Source organism: Malaya genurostris, chromosome 1 (assembly GCF_030247185.1).
Source record: "Malaya genurostris strain Urasoe2022 chromosome 1, Malgen_1.1, whole genome shotgun sequence".
Classification (NCBI taxonomy): Eukaryota; Metazoa; Arthropoda; class Insecta; order Diptera; family Culicidae; genus Malaya; species Malaya genurostris.
In genome coordinates, this window is record NC_080570.1 from 155,819,831 (window position 1) to 155,843,440 (window position 23,610).

The window sequence follows — 23,610 nt, forward strand, 5'->3', positions numbered from 1 at the left end:
ATGCGCAACATTTTTATATGCAAATAATTCTTTCGCCATCATTCGAAGACGAAAAAATAAAACTAACCTCACAGGGGGCAGCAGCGATCATACACGGCACGGGGTCGATCTTGTCGTTGCGCGTGTTGTTGATATTCGCGGTGGGATGGGGGATAGAAAATCCGGGCTATAAAAAACATCAAGAAAAAAAACAACGCATTTATTTCGATCGCAGAACCGGTTTCGGCAAAACTCCAATCCAAGAGGGAAGATAAAAACAATAATAAAGGAAAAAATATTGCGATCGATGCCGTGAGCGAGCTCTTCGAAAACGAATCTTGAAGCCGAATGTTTTCGATACACGCAGATTCCTCCTTCCCGAGAATGGCGACTTTCAAGTCCGCCTTCAATTTCACACTTTGAATATCAGCTAAATTTCGTTTTTTTTCCTTGTTTTAACAAGAGGGCACCACTTGCCGTCAACATTAACTCGAACCCATTCGTTCTTTCAAGGCTCCACGTGAACCGCAATCAAGAAACTGAGCAGGCTGTGCTTCACAACAGTGGCACTCCAGATCTCCGTAGTTACCGAATCGTAAAGTAAAACGTAAAGTTGCGTCATTAGTTGAAAGTGTGCACTGCACTGTATTTCTTGTTGTTATGTTTCAAACCTACAGTTATTATAACCCATTTCACAGAACTTGTACAGTCTGCTGTATTACGTCAGCGCCCCTAGCGGTCGATTCTGTACAGCTTCGAAAGTACTCTGATATCGTTGTGTGAGATGTCGAACAGCTTTCTGTTCCTGATTTTGCAATATGATGGAATCATCGAAGCTAATTAACAAATTAAATATTCCACAGTCATCTGATAATCTTTCTACAGACTGTGTCGCAGCAGCGTCAAACTGTAGAATATAATTGAGCAAAATCACCACGTGACAGCTGCTGCCAACGGGGAGTGAATGGAAGTGAGTAGAAGAACTGTTCCTGGTCGTAGCCTACTTTGTTTCATTAACGTAGCCAATTTTGTGCGTCAGTTGGACAAGAGTTGTTTTTGTTTTCGGTCAATTTACCATCCTAACTGTCCGGTATCGGATCATTCGATGGTAACAGAACGAAATTTGATTTTGATGACTTCACTACCTACATACATCATGTTTGTGCCATCGCACGATTAACAAGCCCGTTTTTTTCTTTCTCAATTCGCAGAATCTCCCAGAACCCGATCAGCATCCAGCAGTCAGTGTCGGGCGACCTCTAGCATTTGGCCACCGCGAAAGGGGGAAAAACCCAGGCCACTCGTTCGCGTTACTGCTTGTGGAATTGACTGCGGGTATTTGTGTGCTGGTCCTTCCACTAGGAATGAGTGTTTGTTAGATAAAGGTGTGAACAGCAATAACAACGGGAAGAGAAAAGGTTCCCCAAGGTGAACCCCCAACACAGATTTGTCCGGAGTTTGAATGCAGATAAAAATTGGTTGTAGGTAAAAAAAAGCGATCGCTCGATCAAGATCACCGGTGATTGCCGTGCTTGTGCCTGTGCCTATGGCTGTGTAGAGTTGAGTTGAGTTGAGTTGAGTCGAGTCGAGTCGAGGTGAAGATCGATGAAAATTGAAAGTCATTCCGTTGTTGTTTAGTGCCGATCGGTCGATCAGGGTGGAGAGGGGAATCGAAGGGCAGTGTTTGGTGGAAGCGGTAAAGTGCACATCAGACGTGCAATAAGGAAGGGAATGCTGCTACCGTGAATTAATGATCTGCTGCGTGCAGGTCGTCTTCGTAAGGTGCTAGAGGAATACGCAAAACAGCAGTGAGTTTTTAAGTGACCTTAACCTTAACCCGAGGAGCCGAATATAAGTTTACTTCCGGAACTAAGAGTACCCTGCCTGTGGACTCACGGCAGACAGGACACAGGCCATCGGTGCTGGCTCGTTAGAGCGTAACTTTGGCGCCATTGCTGCAACGTACGGCACAGCATGGGGTCGCAAAACGGGCGGCAGAAGGATCACGATCGATGGAAAGCGATGTCCTGTAGGATCATTGTTGGCGGCGTTCCACCGGTGCTACTGACCGGGTGGTTCTACCTGATGTTGTTGGCTACGGCCACCACGTCCACAGTTCGAGCAGAATCCAAATTAGAGTTAGGTAAGTAGCAACAAACCTTCGTAATTATTTGTTGGCGCATAGACTCTCAATTTGAACCTTGATCACAAGAAGAGAAGAAGGAGGCTGTGAATAACCGGCGCTGGTGAGCAACGTATTCGAGCCTCTGTGGTTTCCCAAAATGGCTTTCAGCATGAGAGTGTCTGTGTGTGTATGATAATTGCGTTGTCGAATAACTGAAGTGTGCTGTTAGACATGAGTTATGGTCCCTTTGTCAGTCTATTCGTCTATGCTGCTGTACGAAATGGTTATGCGGTCTTTGAACCCTGTTCGTGCGCAGCAGCGCCTTGTAGGTGTTTTCGCACCAATCATATTCGAGGTACTCGCTGGTGGGCTTGCATGCGAAATTAGCGAATTAATTGTGGTATTGTTTCAGTTTTCGCGGTAAGCGGCGGCCACCTTGATGCCGGAATGAGTAGCGATTAGTTAGTTAGGCCGAAACTTAGCTAGCCCATCCAGTCAATGCAATGATACGAACCGAAAACAAAACCTAAAGTTGTTTCGACCGCGCCGTCATTTAGCGGTGTTTACTTAATCTGACCCTAAATGGAGTTTACGCCGAAGATAAACAGTGCCTTTTTAACACGTTACCACAGGCAACGCTGTCGCCGCTGTTGCTTATTGGCAAGATAAATGAATAGATAAAGGAAAAATACAGAGAATCCAGTTGATAGACGACAGCGACTCATTATTTTAATGAAGCAGACAGCTGATTGTAAAGATTAAGTTGAAAATGGTGTCTGCTATGACTGAAATCTCAGCATCGCATCAAATGACAATGCTGATACAGTCCAGCAGCCAACACGGAGTGGTTTACGGCACCAGCGAACGCTATTCCAAATTTGGTTACAGACGAGTAGGTCTGTCTTTCGGAGTTGGTGTTAGTGTGTTCGATTTGATGATTTGTGCTTCATACTGTTTTAGTTTTTTTGAATAGAATGGAAGTTGCAAAGTTTTCTCGACGATCACGAAATCTATGAGATTACATAGTTACAGGTGGTTCACAATATCACAGGTTTGTTTTTTTTAAACATAACATACCTTTAATCAATCGATTTTTGCTTTTATTTCCATAGGTACCAGGGTTCCAAAATTGATTCTACAGCGTTGCTACTTGATTCAAAAGTACGGAATTGTCGTTTCACCTATCAACAAAGCGATTTTTTAAAATATATCCGAATATTTCTAACTGTCCGAGACAAAATGGTACGATGAGGATGGAACATTTGAAGCGGAAGGAGAGTACGTAAGTTGCGTCAATCAACAAAAGTGACATAAGCAGTATCCATGAACTTTTCGAGAACAATTAGGTTTTCATGTTTTTACCTTACCCTGTAATTTCGATTTCTAATTTGAAATTTCAATTATGTAATCACGAAATATATGACAACATCTTCCCACATACACACTCACACGCACGATCGCGAACATCACGAATCGAGTGCGTACTCAACCGTAACAACGTCGTACACAAAAGGGACAACGAACGAAGAAGAGGTAAAAGTGAATTCATCCGAGTGAGCGCGTGCATGAAACAATCCATCAGATTTGATGATGAAATGCGGCACGAAGGGAAATTACTAAAAACGAACTGAAAGTCACAAATATCATCATTATCGAATACCGTGGTAGGAGGAAACTGGTGAAACTTCCATGTTTTGACTAGACTAAAAACAGATGAGGAGGCTTCAGCACCGACGGACGATTAACGATCAGCATCGGTCAATGCACCTTTGCCGATAAAAGCAGCTGCGATGATGGTATACTTTAGTGCGTGCACCCTAGATCGATCATCTTAGATCAGTAATTTTAATAACAACAAAAACATGACATGGCCTACGGGGATCACCGCAATCGCGATCGTGGTGGTTTCGCCAGTACCAGTGGGGACATAAAAATAACATCAAACCAATCAACATAGGGCTTTTGTGTGTTTTTTTCGCGTTTGTTGACGAATCTTCTACGGCAATGGCCGGCCATCCAGAGCCGTGGGAAACAAATGATCATGACAACACAGGCAATTATTGTCGAAAGTAGCCGTTTATTTTTCGCTACAGTGATGGAGGATCATCCACTTTCGGCGGTGGAGATCATCTGTGCGGAAATTCTCTCCGGCACCTTGGGTTTACAATAATGTATCTGTGGAAATTCACATAGGTATTGGCCCGTAAATTACTTCATCATCATTTTAATTCGATCGTGCTGGAATTTCGCACCATTCCGGGGAAGTATGCACGTTGAAAATCGGACTGATGTGGGAGGTAAATGCGTGCAATCAATGTTAACACTCCGGAGGGCGTGAATCGCAATCATGATCGGTACACGCACCTCCTATAGGGTGAAGGAAGCGGAAGGTTTTTTCTGTCCGGTATTTCAGAGTAATGCATCGGAATAGGAATCGAATTGATCGATTAGTGCGGATAGACTTTTAAATTACTGTCTTAAATATGAGCTTTTATTTTTAAATAGTGTTCGATCTTTGATCATGCGAAAGGGCTTGCCATCAATCGTAGCTGAATATATTGATTCTTATTAAAAGGTAATGAGTAATAGAAAACACCACCGGCATTCTAACTAACGAGTTTTTGCGTGCTTCATGTGACTAACATAATTATCGATTGGTTTACTTCGTTTCAATTATCGCAATTGAAGTGGGCAAAGGTCATTAAACTGACATTATCCAAATCGACTTTCAACCATACCCATTGAAAGTGTATGCGTGTGTGTGTCGAATCACTACTGGAAATGAAAGTTTTTCGAGGAAATTGAGAGATGTCGCCATGTCAAATCGCTGTTAATGCTATTGTAAAGCCAATCACAGCAATCGATCAGTCATAAAAAGAGAGTTCGTTTTAGGGTATTAAATCTATTTATCAATTCAGACACCTTGAAGCGGGTTATTTTCTCGCTATCTGTGTTATATCCACTATAGTCCACATGGAAAGGCCGAACGAATCAATTTTGATGGCCTGCCTAGTTCGGAGTTCCATGTCAAATCAGCTAACACCGACTGATTCGAAGGTAATGAGTTACTCTACACAGTAAAAGGAGTGCTGATTTTGCGTGATGAGATTTTCATTCACTGAAAAAATGTACATTAAATACAATGCTTTTGTACCTATGAAACATATTGCACGCAAATCACCTATTTGTGATTCACATCGACATTATCATAGTTTTTATTAGTATTCAACTACGTTTTTTCCTACAAAGAGCTTGACCTGTATGCGCATTTACAAATGATCCATAATTTATTTCCCCAAACTCATTCATGGCTATCGTCACCAGCGAAACCCCGAACAGCATCCGCTAAATTGTTCCACTAATTAAGACAACACACGACGCGAAGCGTCGGTGTAAGTCTACGAAATTCCGAGAAATGGACTGGATGGATGACTATACTAAGCTAGCAACGAAGAATAACATTACTTTAAATTGTGTCACCTCGGTGAAGCAAAACCAAATTCAAACATAAATGATTGAATTTAATTGGACCTTGCCATCTTCGTGCGAGCTAGAAGCAGAAGTTCAAACTTTTCATCTGCCAGTCTGTCACGGTTGAACTGCTATGGCACACTAGCAGTTCAATTTGAACAGTAATGCACTGACGAGTCGAAGGTGAAGCGAAAAATTACTTCAATCAGGTTTTATGCATCCCATACTAGATGAGCCTTGTTGCAGTAATAAATCCTTCATTTAGGTATTTTGCTAGTCGCATGGCTGCGTTTCGTCTTTGACTCATCAGTGCATTAGCAGTTTATATGACCTATCGGTTCAACATAAACCGCTAAATAGACGTAAAGTTTGATGCTATTTGCATTACTGTTGTTGCTATTTTGTTATTGTTCATTTGGACCGATGATGCGCTATGTTAAACATGACTTTATTTGTTCAGACAAAAGGCTTCAGCACGTGGGACTAGCAATTTTTTAGCATTTCTCATTTAAACGAGTTGCCCATTTGTCTTTGAACCTGAATAACATACGAGACGAACGAAAACAATTAGAATTAGTGTTCGGATGAGTTTTCATTTATCATGCCAGCAAATTACTAGGTGTGTATGGAAGTATCCTAACTTACTTGAAGAGATGGGCTTCTAGAGATTCGTTTGCGAACGGTCCAAAAGTACTAGTTTTTCTTAAAGAATGAGTGAGCTATAGTTCTTTTTTGAAGAATAAAAGTTCTCTATTTTCAATAGAAATGGAAGTAATCGAATATACTTTGAGAATATAAACAAATTAACTGCGTATTTCGGAACGGTTGCAGGTTTTGTGGAATCGTGGTTGAAGTTGCATATATTCGCTACCTTTTGAAAATACATTTTTATTGGCAGAAAACATGCGAAAAATATTCACTATTATTGAAGTTGTTTACTTCAAAATGTAATTTGTGGTTCTCATATTATTTTCGTAAAAAAGCGTACAAAGTTTCGGAAGCTGTTCGGAAGCTTTTCTTTGAAATGTACGATTTTTCCCATCTCTAGTCTACAAGATCAATTCGAATTGGAATATCCGAACGAAAATTGAAGATTAGTTCAAACATTTCGCAGAATGCAACTTTCTCGGAACTTTCAATTCTCAACGGCCAAGGTTCTAATGGTTCGTTATGGGGATTGTTTTTAATAAATATGTTTTTTACTCGTGAATAATATTGTTTTCGACTGTTATCAGTGTTTTTCGGTAATGTAACGGCTTTTCAGTGTTGGGGATAAAATCAGAAACATACTTTATTTGTTCTTCCGATGTTTCGGTCTTCATTAAACCTTTTTCAAGGAATCTGTAAACATTTATTGTGTTAATTGTGTTAAAATAACTGTCTTACAATTAAACAAAACTATCAATTTTTACCAACAATTATTGTGTTCTGATGTCTTCACCTAAACATTTCGCCCAGCGGTCTCTTTCATATGAATCCGTAGCCGCTTCTTTCGGTTGGTCAGCCAAAAAATATGGTTCTATGCGTTAGTTAGATCAGAACGAGCGGCAGCGATGTCGAACAGCAATTTTTCGCTTCCGCTCAAATATCGAAAGCAAAAAAATTCTGATTGATACAGCAATTTGTTATTCATGAAGCCCACTAGCTTTTCTAGAAAACCTGTTCGAGGATCAGCAATCAATCTGGAAACTTTCATCGAGAGAGAACTTTTGAAAAAGAAAAGCGGCTGAGTAATGTCAGAGACATAAACGGATTGGCGTGAATATGAACATTTTTCACGTGAAGCAAATTGAAATGCATTCCATCAGAATGACACTGTCGAATTGAAATAACTACCGCTGCTTCGGATGAAAATCGCTATATAATTCACTCGTTGTCTTCTTGGGTAAGATTCTTTACCATAGCTTAAAATTGTCACGAATTTTTAATGAAATAATACAATCCAACAGCCTCATGTCTCATTCGTGAATGGTCGCATTCAAAACAAACGAAGAGAAGGGAAACATTTCTATCTTTCAATTCAACAAAAGAGAGTATCAATGCCAACGTTACTCGTTTCCCGAATTTTCATTCTCATTTTTTCTTCAATATATTAAAAATCAGTGAAGTTTGGCTATAAAGCGAGTCTAAAATATGATAAATCAAGATTATTACACTCTACAACCTCTTTGGAAATCAAAACAACTATAGGTACGAGCATCAACAGGTAAAAATAATTGTGAATTGTTTTCTGTCATTACCGATTCTCGAAGCTTCGGTTGAATATCGATCCTGCACAGTATACGATTTTCACTGGAAACCGAAAATGACTGAATGGGTTAACGTAAGAAAGAACACCAGATTATGAAACTACTTATTCACTTTTATCGTTGACTCGTTCTTAACATTTACAAGCGGTGCTGAGAGTGTTACTAATTTCTCGCCATTTTCGGATATTTTGGTTCAATGAAAATTACTTTTATTAGATCTGATCCCGCCCGTAGTACGAATTAGTTCAATGACCTGATGCTGGCTCCGAAAAGAGCTTTGATTAAATATTTTCACCGCACGAAAAGGTGGGGCTGAAGCGAGCTAAAATAGAACAATCAATAAATGGAATGTTTCGTGATTCAAGGTTTCACTGTGAAAACAGTTGTTCGCGACTAAATCTGGACAGGCTGAATATAGAATAAAACAAATTTACGGTTAGTTCAATCCAAGCTGCATTTTTTATTCACTTAATTTTGCATTGTAATTATCTTAAAGCAAATTACAGTTGCCTAATTAGGCTGCATGAAGAAACTACGAACTTTTAAGTTTGCTCCAGTAATTCGGGTCTATGCAGGCTTCTCCGAAACCGATTCAAATTACTTTGAACAGGACTTTAGAATTTTTCTATAGTTGTAACTCGTTATTTATATTAAGGAGCTCTTTTCACGAGAGCCCACTACCGCTCGATAGGTCGTAGCTTCGGATGGTTAGGTAGATTCCTCTTTTTCCCTTTATACCATTCGAAAACATCTTCAAGCGCAGTGACAAGATGCCAAATCCAGCCAAAATAGCAAGGGAACATCATGTCTGCGTAGTAATTTCGCATAATCGTTTCTTTAGGCATTCTTCAAGGTGTATTTCTTTAGCAATGCTTGTAATGAAAAAAAAAGGTAAAACAATGCAGAATAAAATCTTCACTATCAATCAGCCCCACTCAACAACCATCATATCCGACTGCACAAGTGTAATCAATTGCGAAAAAGCAGAAAAACACTTCAGATTACGGCAAGCACCGCACTCATTTGCATAGCCTTTCTCATTGTTTCGACGAATTCATTAATTGTTGTACGTTTTCGAATTCGAACCGAACGACAATGGGCGAGTGAAGAATCTTACCGCAAAACCGAAACGCGATGCGATGCGGTGCGGCACACATTTCTAGTGCCACAAGCTTCTTCGGGTAGATAATATCCATCAGTTAAGGAAGTTCGCTCACTCCCTCTCTCTTGCTTGCCATGTCTGTCGCAGCCGAACGAATGCAGCTTAGCAGATCGCGACGGTTCGTTCTCTCCAGTTGCGCCGCTCCGCTCTCATTTGCGTGAATGCGCTAATGGCTAGAGCGAGTGAAAGTTTGAACACCGTACACAATCAAAGTAACCTTGTTTCTTCTTCTACTGCGTTGTTGACTACTTCGGTTGTGCATAATTCGCTTGCTTTTTTCCTTTCTTTCTTTCTGTGTTTCTTCCTTCTGTCTTTGTTTCATTCTGTTTTTCCTACAACCAAGACAAGCTAATTTTTCGTCGTTTTTCCTACCTGTCACGTCACGAAATGGTCTCCGGGTGGTGGCGCTCTTGCCGTGTGTGTGTACTGTGTGTGTCATGCGTGTGTGAAAAACTATCAGAAAATTATGTTTTGTTTCAAAGAAAATGTTCACTGTGAGCGCACAGCTGCTCACCTGAAATGTTACGTGAAAACCGAACGAAGAGGTGTGACCGGCGGGTAGTTTTCTAGCGAAGATACAGCTGATACGAAAAACAAAAAACCAAAGGTAGAAGAAGGCTTATCCGCGCACCACGCTCGGCTGTTCGTTTGACGACACGCAGACAGACATCCGGAAAAACGAAACATGAATACCGGACACGGGTAGACAGACGTACGGGTTGAACGAACCGCGTTTAACGAGCGTCGGGTTATGGGCGTTTGGGGTTTAATCGTTTGTAAAAATGAAGACGTTTAATCTACCATCGCCGGTCGCGCGACTGACGGACGCGCACTAATTTATCCTGAATGTGAACGGCCTGTTTCGATATTTGTTCGAGTTAATCAGGTGACTAAGTAGGCGTTGATTATTTCTTTCCTTCGTATTTTGACGTTTCGCTCCAGCTTCATCCCGTCGTCACGTGGTTTGAGTTAGTGACAGTTTAATAATTTGTTTTTTTTTGTTGTCAGCTTCTAGCAAACCTCTTCCGGTTGTTGTTGTTGTTGTTGTCGAGGAACACTCAACACTCTCGTAACAATTACCACTAGGGTACCAATTCCAAGTGCCCGCGTACTTCCGTAGATTCCGAACACCAGCCGCATATACTTTTCACTTTCATTACCCGTTTGCCGAATGCACGTGAATGTACCGATGGTACAGTAAAAGCGAAAACTTCCCTCTTCGAACAAAAAACGCGCTGCTACGGCACGGAGCCCCGGGGGTGTGCGCACAAAATGCTGATCGGAACTGGTTAAGTAGCCCTATCGCAATGCCGATACAATATCGGTAATAGTATACCGACATGGAGTCCGACATTAAGTGCTACCGTCGCACCGTCGTACTTCTGGGGCTTGTTTACCTGTTTACTTCGCATGCACCGCACAGCCTACTTAGTCCTCGGACGAACCACCAGAATTGCAGTGTACTGGTTGTAGTTGCTGTTTTTTTTTCTTTTCTTCTCTTTTCTTCGTTTCGCTTGTTCGTGTACCACCATTACCTGGTAGTAACAGTGATCACAGTAACATCCGCATTTCAAAGTCATGCAGTATTTACCGCGAAACTAATTAAGACAAGCCGGGACTGGACCCCGGTCAGTTTCATGGAATGTATGGAGTTGTTAAATTTAGATATGCCTTTTTTTCCAAGTCGAACAAATTGAGTGACACCTCTCATGTTGAGGTTCACCGATGATATTGAGGTCGGCAAGTGATGAGTGACCGTAAAAGTACTCCTAACTGGTTGGAATTGATGCTGTACTCTTGTAACACTCTATCTAAAAAGAGCCTTACAAATACCTTGCTAAATAAAAATTTCGATTTACTTATTCGATCGGTCTGATTTTTTTTAACGTGTGACCGAAAATAGTTGATGTTCATAGCCGAAAAATGACGAATCCTACAACAAAATTTGTTGTAACGTTTCGTCTGCGGCTCATCAGTGCGATAGCCGTTTATATTGAACTATCCACGAGACTTAGTATGTCTGAGTCTGATGAGTCGAAGATGAAACGTAAAAACAAATAAAACTTGTTATTTGTACATAGCATAAAATTTTTGTATTCCTGAAATCAAGGATGGCATTTATCGTATCAAAGAACGCTCAACATCAACTCTTCACACGATTGAATCAGTGCCATCAAAGAGAGACGGATATCATCGCAATAAAAAAAACCCGGCATGGCTCATTTAACATAGAATCGACACCAGTGCGAGAGCGAATGTCTCTCGATGACATTTCTGAGAATCAAAGGTTAGCACGCTGCTGTGGGGATCCTCTCTGAAGCAACAAACGGTCGCTTATTCTCGTTTCGCGATCCGATTCTATACAGGCAGTTGATATTTGCGATAGAATCATTTTACTATTGTGGCTTATTCTAACTATGTGCATATAACCATTGTATTAGTTGTGTTGATGAAAATGTCTGTGAATGCTCCACACAAGGGTCTTGAAATATTGCAACCTAGTATGAGAATCATCAAGTTGCCGGATTTTCTGCGATTATTGTCAACTTGCAATTCTCTCTTAGGAAATTCCACACAGTAACGATCATTATCAGCGGAGTTCATGCATTGAGAGACTCGAGTTCTTGTAGCATCTTGTTCAGCACTTGATAGTTCTAGCATCTGTTCAGCACTTGATAGTTCTAGCGAAAGAACTAGATCTACTGAGCCGTTCCTTTGTTCTTAGAAATGTTATACAACTTCACGAAAAAAATACAAGATTGTCAAATTCTATCGCTGGAAACAACCTCAATAAATGCAAGTTCAGCAAGTTTTCTTTTGTCGGGCTTGTACTTCTGTGTTAATTTTCATATGTCACGAGCATATCGAAATCGATATCGAGCATACCTTCTGATCAAAATTGACCCGAAGTGATTAAAAAAAAAACTATTTATTTTTAAATTTCAGTACATTTCAAAATAGGCTCCTTTTGAATCAATACAGGCATTCTAGCGGCTAATCCATCTTTCCATACACTTGCCACAGGCCTCGGCAGGGATGGATGGCCTTCAGTTCCTTCATCGAATTACTTGTTATGTCCTCGATCGAGTCATGGTTGGTTCCCCGGAGTGGATATTTCAGTTTTGGAAATAGGACGAAGTCACAGGGGGCCAAATCTGGCGAATACGGTGGCTGAGCGATGACTTTCGTTTCTTGTTTGGTCAAAAATTCAGACACAATCACGACGATTTTCAACCACAATTTCCTTCTCTTTTTGATGTTATCGTCGCTAACAGAGTTGGACGGGCGAGCAGCATGAGGCAAATTTTTTACGATCTCACGACCCTCACCGAGTGCTTTATGCCTCTTCAAACACTGGCGTTCTTGATAGAGTACACTCTCCAAAACACTTGAACAACGACGAACTCCTGTTCATTCATTCTTCTAGAAGAACTAGTTCTTTTAAACCGTTCGCGAACGGATTGACCCCCACCCCTCCTAATATTTTCATTTATTTCTAATTTTTCGAGACAATGTTTTCTTATCTATTGTTTTGAGCTTTTAAGAATAATCTAATCTGGGAAAAAATATCTTCTTTCATGTTATTTAACGTTCTTCAACACTATAGGTTGTGGTGAGCTCAATTCATACGCATTTCTCATCGCTTATTCTCATGACGTGATTCTCTAGAGGTGCTTTCATTGGAAGTGCTCCGCTTAGTTATTGTTTATAATTTTCTTTATCTCACACGATCCTTTTACTAACTTAAATAAATCATGAATTTACTTTTCTTATGCATATTCTAAGCCGTCTAGAATAGCACACATATTTTTTTTTACTAATTAATGCTTTGTGTGACCAACTTAGGAATCTCTCCGGGAAATTTACGATGGATATTGTCTAAGTAGGTTGCGGATGTTTCGAATGGTCAAGTTTGACCTCTTCTTGGTTATGGGTAATCCGTTCGCGAGCGGCTCAAAAGAGCAATTCTTTCTAGTTCAAATGGAAATAATCGAATTTTATACAAATCAACTGCATAGTTCGGAGCGGTCGGGATTTATCATTGGTACAAATATTGGGTCAAAAATGCATTTATTTCCAAAAAAAAAGTACCGGTGTGTAATGTCAGAGACATAACTGGATATCGTGAATACGAATAAAACTGGCACTCTTTCTTTATACTTCCGAATATCAATTAGTTGAACGATTGTGTTATTTGTGCAAGTTTTGCCCTTTTACACTACTAGAATTTGAAACGATACAACCAAACTACAGTACAGATTAGTTACATCAAACACAAATATTACAAAATAACCAGTATAGTCTTTATGATAAAATATTGGTGGTTTTGGAAAGAACCTCTTATGAAGGCGTGCGTGAAGGGCCAAATTGTATAATTTTCTAAGATATTAAACATTGATTGGATATAAACGATTTTGAACACTGTTGCGAATTTAGAACTGTGAAAATTGCAAAAAAAAAAACTGATCATATTATCTTAGATTAGCACTGCATTGCTAATTTTAATTTTTGATTTACAAAGAAGCAATCTTTATAGTTCTTTAAATAACATTTAAAGCCATTAGAAAGGCTGATTTTGCATAATGTTCCACATTGTTGTCCATTTCCCGTTGCATGCAAACGACCACCAACAGGATGATGTAATCGATCTTCTTCGAAGGGAAACTGGCTCTGCGACCTGAGCGTTTGAGGTTTTGTACAACGCAAAAGGTCTGCTTTCATTGACGACTGCTTGCTCCATCTGACGGCTGAAGTCCAAATGAGAGCACGACCTGAGCGTTTGAGGCTTTATACCACGCAAAAGGTCTGCTTTCATTGACGACTGCTCCACCTGACGGCTGAAGTCCAAATAAGAGCATGACCTGAGCGTTTGAGATATTTAACCACGCAGAAGCTTCAGCCCAACGCACAAGAAGAAATGATCGATTTTTGACCACGGTTCCCCTTTTATACGCAGTCAGTTTAAGATATGTGCCTGACTACCTCAAAATCGTCGTCCTTGCGCGAAAAAGCCAAACAAAAGTAAAGAGTTTTCCGCATTGTTTTCAAAGTTTGAGAAAACTTAATTTTTAAGTTGTTTGTGGTTATCTCACACTGTTCAAAATATTATGCTCAATTCCTGATCATATTTTTGATGAAATGGTGAAAGAATTATGTTGCTACCATTAATACAAGTCGAGATATTCACGATTAAGTTCTGCCCATTCTTCCATATGGCTAATTTTGAAAAGGCACCCCATAGTAAAGTAAGTCGTATTCACGACAAAAAGAATTTAAATATGACTACTTTTTCCATCTCTCAGACAATTTTCGAATTCCATCTCGAAAAAATGTTTCATCTTTTGAGGTGATCAAAGTTGAAGCTAGTTTTTAATTTCTTCCGATGATCTGCCAGATCATGCTGCAACCAGTAATCTGAAGGAGCAATGTTAGGAGAATACGACGGGTGCGACAAAATGTTCCACTTGAGCGTTTCCAAATATTTTTAAACGACTTTTGTTATATGTGGCCGAGCGTTGTCATGCAGGAAAATAATTTTAGCATGTTTTTGCTTGTATTCCGGTCGTTCTCCTCATAATGCACGGCTCTAACGCATCAATTGCAGTCAATACCGATCGCCTGTTATGGTATCGCCGGGTTGTAGCAGCTCATAGGACACTACACCCTTTTGGTCCCACCAAAATGCACAACATGACCTTCGAACCATGGATATTCGGCTTTGATGTTGTGTTGATGTTTACGTCGAAGGGAACAATGGACCGGGAATAGCGTAGTATTTTTCCTCTTGGGGTTATCAAAGGCTTCCCCTTTTTTCAACCCCAGTAACAATTCCATGCAAAAAACCCTTTCTTTGCTGCCTTTGAATCAGCTGCTCAGTTCATAACTGGCTTGCTTTGGAATCATTCCCATGGATTTTAATCGTACAGAAGCTACTTGTTGAGTCACTGCCAATGATTCTGCCAGCTCCTCTTGCGTTTGACTCGGATCTTTATCGAGTAATGCCTCCAACTGTTTGTCTGCGATATTATTTTTTGGTTGTCCAGAGCGAAGCCTGTCTTCAACGCTGAAATCTCCAGTCTTGAAACGTTGACACCATTTCCTACATGATTTATCAATTATGGGGCAGTATCACCATAAACATCCACAAGCATTTGAAGCGCTTCAGCCTGCACTTTTCTTCGAATTAAAACAGAAAACTAAAATTAGTTAACACCAAATTGCTCATAATTAACACAGAGAAAAAACAAGGTTTAAAAAAAACTCGAAGCAATATGAACTGAATATTAATGATAGATGTCTAACCCTCTTGAAACCAACGACATCAGCTATTACTGTACAATATTCATAACAGCAGCCAGAGCCATCTTTTGAAAACGGTCCGAACTCTCAATACACGCTAAACAGTGCTCACTATTAATGAATATTTGTTTACAGCAAAATATCGGCCAGGATGTAGACCATGTTCGATGTACGTTGCTACCATGTCTGTGAGTTTTAGTGTGGCTAAAGCAAGATCAGAGTGGCGAAATGGTAGCGCGTATGCACGGAATGCATAAGAACGCAGGTTCGAGTCCTGTCTCTGAGCGTATCTTTTTCCAAAAATTCATCTTTTCTGTTAGTTTTTCTTTCACTTGGCTTCTCCAATATATATTTCCGCTCAGTCATTGCAAAAACTGTGCAAAATATCGTTTGTTGGTTGTTTGTGTTGTCGACTGAACATATATCCCGTTTTCTCAGTTTGCGATATGGGGCAAGAATAACTCATTTCTCATTCGTCATTTTCGCCAGATTTTTACAGAAGATTTGATAAACATTTGACCTGAGACAAAGACATTTTTCCGTCAGTGGACAAATGCTGACGACTGAGCGATTGATGCGGGGAACGTGATTTTTTTTTGGAATTCACCCCGGGAAACGATCGATCGTCTGCCGGGTTCAACCGGGAAGTTCCCTGAAGTCACGTTTGCTCCATGGAAAAATCCCTTGCAACTGCGAAACCGTCCCGTCCAGACAGCTTCTGCGGAATGCAAATAAAGCTGCGCAAACTTATCTGCTGTTATTTATATCGCAATCCGGCTGACTGCCAGTTGTCAGACTTTGCCAGTTACATTTTATTGTTCCATTGTTAGGCAGTTTAGACGCACTGCAACAGCAACTGTACATTCCGACATGCAAGTATTGTACGGTACTCTCCATATTGATGATGATAATGATGATGATGATGATGGCAATGCTGGTAGTGGTGGTGGTGGTGGTGATGATAGTGATGCCAGGGTATCAATTCGTTGTCCGTCCTTTGTCCAGCGCCATCGTCAGCAGAATCAGAGCAATTTAAAAAGGTTAGTTTATCCAATTAGGCAAACAAAATTTCCGGTCGGATCTGTGAGTGTAAGCAGCGGACTGTTGGCATTCTTCGGTCATTTCAGAGGCATAGTTCTCCATTCATGTAGATAAATTGTAGCAGATCCACGCTTTGAGTACTTGGATTGAGACATGTGGAACAGCTCTTCGTTAAAGAAAACTGTACCCCATTCAGCTGATGGATAGCTAATTCATCACCGGACTACAATAACTGCTACTGCTTACAGCTCGATGACAGTTGATTCTGTTGGTAACCATATAACAAACAAACAAACAATCAAACGAAGACTATTTGAGTTACGAATCGATTTTTGAGTCGATGGTTGCTTCGATCATCACCAGACGACGGGTTCGTATTCGCACGGCGACACCCGAATCCATCCTTATCCAATAACAACCGATATTCCAAAGCGCCCTGCAGCAATACTTTCAACTTTTGTCAGCAATTAGCCAGTCGATGCTAATTTTCGTCTGGACCGACTGACTGACCGACGGTGTCGTTATCGCTCCGTTCTCCGATACAACCGAAAAATCCATTTCCAATGCACAGGCACCGGTCCGATCAAGATAGATGTATATATAATAAGTGATTCGATTTACGAAACCATTTCCGATCGGTCACCGCTTTTTTTTTCGCTTTCGCTCAGTTGTTTCGTCACCTTACAAATTTGGCAGAAAAAATCGAAGCAAGCTGAGATTTTTCTTTTCGTTTCAAATGTGTCAGTGGAATCGTTTTCGTGTCGTCGTCTTATCGATCAAAACGGATCGCCTACTTTGGTTGCCATTTTTCAAAATCGGAATACCTTTCATTATCTAGTTCAATTTTTGGTCTTGACTCCGGCCATCCTCGCTCGGGTGAACATTTGTGAAAGCGCGAAAATATGGCGCACACAAGTCACGACCGGTGCTACACACGTGACAGTCACATTATTAGCCGCTTGAAGTCGTTTAGGTGGAGTGAAGAAGAAGAAGAAAAAACACACACCGGGAAATTACGTATGTGGTTTTTGCTGCCACGATATGAAAGGCTCCGGCAGGGGCTGTCGATCGTATTTTTTTTCGCGATGAGGATTTAGGCGGAATCGCTCGATACTGGAAATCTTTCTTCACTCGAAACTGTATGTGAAAACGGCTTGATTTGAATATTCATATAAATCGAAATTTGAAAATCCCGATAATATTTAACAACCGCAGCCCATTTAGTAATAGTCCTGTTGGTTTGAGCTTGAATGAATGAACGAATTGTTTTTGTTATAAAAAAACTGCTTTTACCTAAGTCGTGGCTTCCTATCTCGCTTTCAAAAAACGTCTGACAAAACAATAACCAAACATTTCTATTTATAAGCTTCGTCATTCATTGTGGTAATCAACATGGTAATAAATACTACTGTGGGCAAAAAGTAGTAAGACTTTTGAAATATATTTCGCGCAGAAACCTTATTCGTCGAAATATTGAAGAAAAATTGATTAATCGTTATTTTTTCGCCAAAAAATTCAACCAATATCGTTCGGCAACCACCGTATTCGCCTGATTTAGCTCCGTGTAACTTCTGGCTGTTCAGAAAACTCAAACGACCGGAAACCATTTTGATTAAATGGTAGACATCAAACATATATCTTCTACAGACGAGTAACTCAACGACGCTATGAAAGCTCCTTTGAAGTAGTTTCACATGTGAGTGCACCTCTCATCTGCACCTTTCTGCGCCTTTTGATGATAAAAAAGTTATAATTATGTCAAAAAAAAACATGAAAAATAGCTCTCTTTCTTTGAACTGAAATGATAGAGACATAGTGAATTCGAGAAAGTCATATAGTTTTTAACAGCAACATTGTATAACATGAAAAATTATTAGAATTTAAAAATGTAAAAGTTACTTTTACAAACTGCTTCTAGGAGATAATATCACGTTTGGTCGCTTACGGCACTTATACCACCATATCTCCGGAACCAGAAGTGACAGCCATTGGAGCTTCGAACTTGATCAATGGTTCAATAGTTAGTAGCTTACAAACGAGCTTAGGCTTGTTGAAATCGGTTCAGCCATCTCTGAGAACATTAAGCGGTAAAAAAAATCTTTGATAAGTGCACACACAGACATTTTCCGATCTCGTCGAGCTGAGACGAATACTATATAACACTATGGATCTCCGAGGCTCCGTTGGAAAATCGGTCTTCCAGCAATTCTATTACTTTTCTATATAGAATAATAGTGCTCCGCTCATATCACTCATGTTTTTATAAATACCACTAAGAGATGCTTCAAAAAACTATTCTCTGAATCTTGAATTAGAACAAGAAAGTTTATATAAAGAATTTTTCTGCTTTTTCTATGACGGTTTGAGATTTTAATCTCACCTTGTAACTCCGGAACCTGAAGTCGGATCCGAAAGAAATGCAATAGTAGCCTAATAATTAATTAAATTAATGTTATTTTATTTTACCCAGCCTATGAATTCGTAAGACCGTTCATTTGAGTTTGTAAAAATCCGTGTTGTGCCGGAATGTTAGGAAAGTGAAACATCCGAATGAAGTTTGATAGAGTTCTATGGGATTGTAGGACCTTTCAATCGAACCTAAACTTGTGAAAGTTGGATGAGCGGTCTCTGAGAAAATCAAGTATTGGGGACGGGTATCGGGTTCTCAACCCCGCACATAGGGTCAGAAAGTTTTCCGGGCCCGAAAAGGTGAATGACCTTAAGGTTAAAACCTCTATAATCCAAACGAAAAAAAATCGAGCACTCTTTTTTAGTTCCTTTTGAACATTTCACCCCGTAACTCCGGAACCGGAACTGGAATCCAGACGAAATTCAGTAGCAGGCTACGACACTATAAGGTCTTAAACTTAAATCTGAATTGAAGAAAAATGGTCAGGTGGTCTCTGACGAAATCAAATGCACTTTTTTTCATATTTTTGCACATTTTACCCCGTTACTCTCGAACCGAAAGTTCGGTACGGGTAAAATTCAATAGCAACCTTTTGAAGAATTTGAAAAAGGCTTACCATACCATTTCATATCAAAGGTAGCAGAACATGTATTTATTGATGATCTTTAAATTTCCACAAATGTCATGAAAATTTTAAGACAAATTTCTAACCCATGGGAAATAGACGTTGCGGAAAGTTTAAAAATATATAACAATAATCAAAGTAATACATATAATAAACAAACAAGCATAGGAAGTACATAAACCTACATTACTATAAAATACACAGCACAGCCAATTTTCTTCAACAGACGATTCGAAATACCGTCGGTCACTATTACGTTAGTATCATAACTAAATAGATTCTTCATAGTGGAATCGAAAAGGAACCTTCCATTTTTTTTAAAACGGTTTTTTTTTCAGTGTATAATTCGATCAGTATTTTTTTCAATATTTTTATTCAATAACTCAAGAAGTTTTATAAACTAGAGTGATTGAAAATTTACCTTCTTTATTTATTTTTCGCTTCATCTTCGACTAATGTAGAGTCTCGGTAACTGTTCAATGTAAACTGCTAACGCACTGATGAGTCGAAGACGAAACGTAAAAACAAACTTTGTTGTAGGATTTGTGATTTTTCGACTATAACACTTTAAAAATATTGGTTAAGCACGTTTGGCCCTATCTCAGTCTAGATATATTTCGGAAAAACAAAGTATACAAAGACTACATTTCCAGAAAGTCTCACTCAAATCTGAAGGGATGCTTCCAACTCCAAATACGATTTGGCACAAGGTTCGTGTATTTTTTGCTATCGCACGTTACAAGAATCAAGCCATTTGGCTTAGTAATTCGAAATTTTCTAGCATTTAAAATCTGACGCAAAATTTGCGCGTGGTTTTCAAATGGGTTTGAAGTATGTTACTTCGATGAAATGTTCGAGTTTTCTCAGCCACTATGAGAAGCTGTTGGATATATATTGTTTTGGTTACATTTTTGAAAGTTTGCAGAATTGTAAAAATGCTAAATCTAAAGCTGCGTCCAATGATTTTCAATAGTAAGTATCATGCAATGCAAATTAAACACACAAAATAATGTTCAATCAAGTATGAACACAACACATCAATTGACGTGCCATTTTAACATGTAAATCAATTCGACAGTATTCGAAAAGCATCCGACTTTCAGAAAACAACCCCAAGGCCTGATGCAGTTAGTTTCAGATTATTCTCACGTAATCCCGTTCTGCAAAGTAAATAGTACGTGAACAAAGAGAACGCTGAATCCAAGAAATGCAACACAAATCAATCAATCCGTCAAGTACCAACTAGCGGTGACCGTGGTCTTTCGTCACCCACACCAAGAATAGAGTATTGGTTATCGATTCGGTCCTGACTAACCCGGGCCCACGATGCCACGTAAATAGTAATAATGATTCACTGTTGTCCAACCTTTCCGTTCTCATCGATGAATAATTGAATCAAATCGTGGCCTCGCTGCTGGTTCGGTGGTTGATGTTAATGTCATTTGAAGAATTGGCGTTTTACTCTGCTAAGGTCAGTCAGTCATACATAATTGGTTCAATTAGTGCGGTTAATGGGCATAACAACGAAAGAAGCGGATGGAAAAGGATGTCTGTTTCCAGTTTTAGCTCCTCTAATGCACGGTGGTATTCTCTGCTATGGAATCTAATATGACCTTTCATATAGTACGAAGTTCATTTAAAAGTAACGATTTTCATATTGAGTAGTACAAATCTCTAGGCTTGCTTTGATTGTCACTTTGATCACAGTAAGCGGTGCCAACGCACGCTCATGCTTCGTTAAAAATACACGAAAAGCTTTTAAACTGTATCGACCTAATTTTCGTAGTAGGCTGTGACATTAGACGAGTAACATTTCATACCGTTTGACTGTTAAAATTAGACAAGTGTCGTGCAAGCAGAAATTTGTCTACAAACTCCAAAATATCTAATTTGCCATTTTGACTATTATCATTTTGTTCGACCCTAATTGCTTGTCACAACCGTTGCTGTCAGTTTATTGAATTGAACCATGAATTCCATTGCGCCTAATAGCCGTGCCCTTTCACAGTCGGAATCCGGGTCAGCCGATCGATTTGAGTACATTTTAGAAGGAGCAATCCCTCTGCCAAATCGAACCGAACCGATCGTGCTCATCCAGTTACCTACCTTCTCCTCCCGCTCCCAGCCGCTGTAAGTGGCTGACAGACGGACTGACATTTTGTGGTACTAACGCTCGCGTGCATCGACATCAACCAATCTCGTTGGAGAACTCGTCGTCTTTTGTAAACTTAGTTCGCCTAATTTACGGGAGACTAATGTCGCATCTGAAGAAGTGAGTTGAAATTTGTTCTTCTAGACTGGCAAATAGACGTTAGTTGTTGGAATGTTTTTCCCCTTGCTATGCTTGGTTTGTCTCTTATAACTTATTCGCTATCTAGCAGAATTTCCTCTGAACTGAACTACGAGAAGATTCTTCGTAATACAATCATTTTCTCGCTGTTTGCAGAAGGGCATTGTCTTTTGCCTCAAAATAGGTTTCACATTCAAAAATTGTTTCTTCATTGGAGTTGAGATTCTCATCGGCGAGTATTATTTTGAGATCAGCGAATAGCCAATAGTCCTTGGGGACCAGATCTGGACTTTACGGGGGATGAGGAAGCAATTCGAAATGCATTTCGTTCAATTTAACCATCGTTGCCATCGAAATCGTTTGAAAGCTACTATTAAACTATGGATCAAGTTCGTCAGGATCCAATGGATGTCCCTTCTGGTTCCGAAGAGATAATGGCATAAGTGACGTAAGCGACTAACCGTAAATTTTGCATCGGCTGAATTTTTTCGAACATGACTACGAATTTCTATAAACTTATGCTTATTTAAAACTCTACAACATGGTCATTGATCAAGTTTAGAAGAGTTATGGCGAACACTTCCGGTTCGGCAGATTCAATCTTATATGTGACGTAACCGACAAATGTGTTTTTCAATGCGCCAAAATTTCTCGAAAATTTCGAAAGACAGACTAGTTTGAAAGGTACTATAGAATCTTATAAATGTTTCAATGAGACTGTTGAAAAAACAAGCGAAAGGCATTATCACACCACTAGCTGAATTAAGAAGGGATTTTCCATCTTTCCACCAACTCACGAATACCTCGTCGAAGGAACTGTCCATCTTTTGAAGCCATCTAGTAATGATGCCATTTTCTTGAAAGCTAGTGAATTTCTGCTCAGCAAGAGTGTGAAATATGACTGAAAACAAATGATAATTGGAAGGGGTCAAGCATGGGGAGTATGACGGATACGGTAAATATTCCATCTGAGAGCAGAAATGATGTTTTCAATTTTCTCATGTGAACAATTCTGGTCGTTTTTCGAAAAATTCTCGATAAAATTTCATCATTTGCTTCAGGTAGAAATTCATATTTATAATTTTTCCTTTCCTCATTTCTTCGTCACGATCCGGTGCAGAAAACTCTTTGTTTCTAGTCGAGTAAGCAAAATTTCGTTTGCCGTTTTTTTTTTTCATTTTTTCTGCTGTCTTCCATTCAGCTCATGAGGCACCCATTTTGTCCATATTTTGGATCTTTCCCAGGTCATCCTGCGTAAAATTAATTTTGTAAATTGAGCATTGTTTTCGTTGTCATGTTTACTTCACTAAATATTAATGGCACTAATTTGCAATTGACAAAACAGCAATGGATTTTTGAAACGTGTTATTACAGCACAAAATTGTATTTTTTAATTTTAGGTTTAGTGGGTTTGCTTTGCCTTATAATAGATTTAATTAACTACTAGTTGCTAATGCTCAGCAGTTTTCTTTGTATTTGGTTGAAAAAGACTTTTACATAGTTTTAGTTCAGAGTTTATCATAGAGAACTTATTATTCACAGAATTAGCATGTATTCAGCTGATTTTCGTAAGTTACCAGCGTTTTACAAGGACACCTCGTACTTCGATCAGAAGTCACGTAGGAAGGAATAGCTTTACGTAATTGCATGCGTAATACACGCACGCCATTCCAAATACCAGAGAAGAAATTACGCAACACGTAATAATCTCTCCGTAGTGCGACTCGTATTTTGAATGTAAATCTCAGTTACCTATAGGAAAGATCATTTATCGAACTTCACCGGCTAACCGAAGCAAATATTATTTCATCAGTTTCACGTTTTAACAGGACATAGCTACTAGTTTCGTGGAATTTTACCTCTAATAAACTCTTTACTTTAGCGTTCATTTTTTTCCTTAAACAAGATTTCAAATCATTTGCTGAAGATTTAAATTTACTGCGCTTGTAAAAAAATCA

General features: G+C 39.4%; 1 protein-coding gene across 4 annotated transcripts in view; it reads left to right on the forward strand.

Annotated features, from left to right (window-relative positions):
* Window positions 1–23,610, forward strand: part of LOC131426308 (low-density lipoprotein receptor-related protein 2) — a 115,834-nt gene that overhangs the window by 45,315 nt on the left and 46,909 nt on the right. For all 4 annotated transcript variants that reach the window (XM_058588938.1, XM_058588940.1, XM_058588941.1 and 1 more), the window contains exon 2: window positions 1,191–2,122. In XM_058588938.1, coding sequence (XP_058444921.1) covers window positions 1,954–2,122 — 169 coding nt within the window. In that variant the 5' untranslated portion in view covers window positions 1,191–1,953. The remainder of the gene's footprint in view (window positions 1–1,190; window positions 2,123–23,610) is intronic.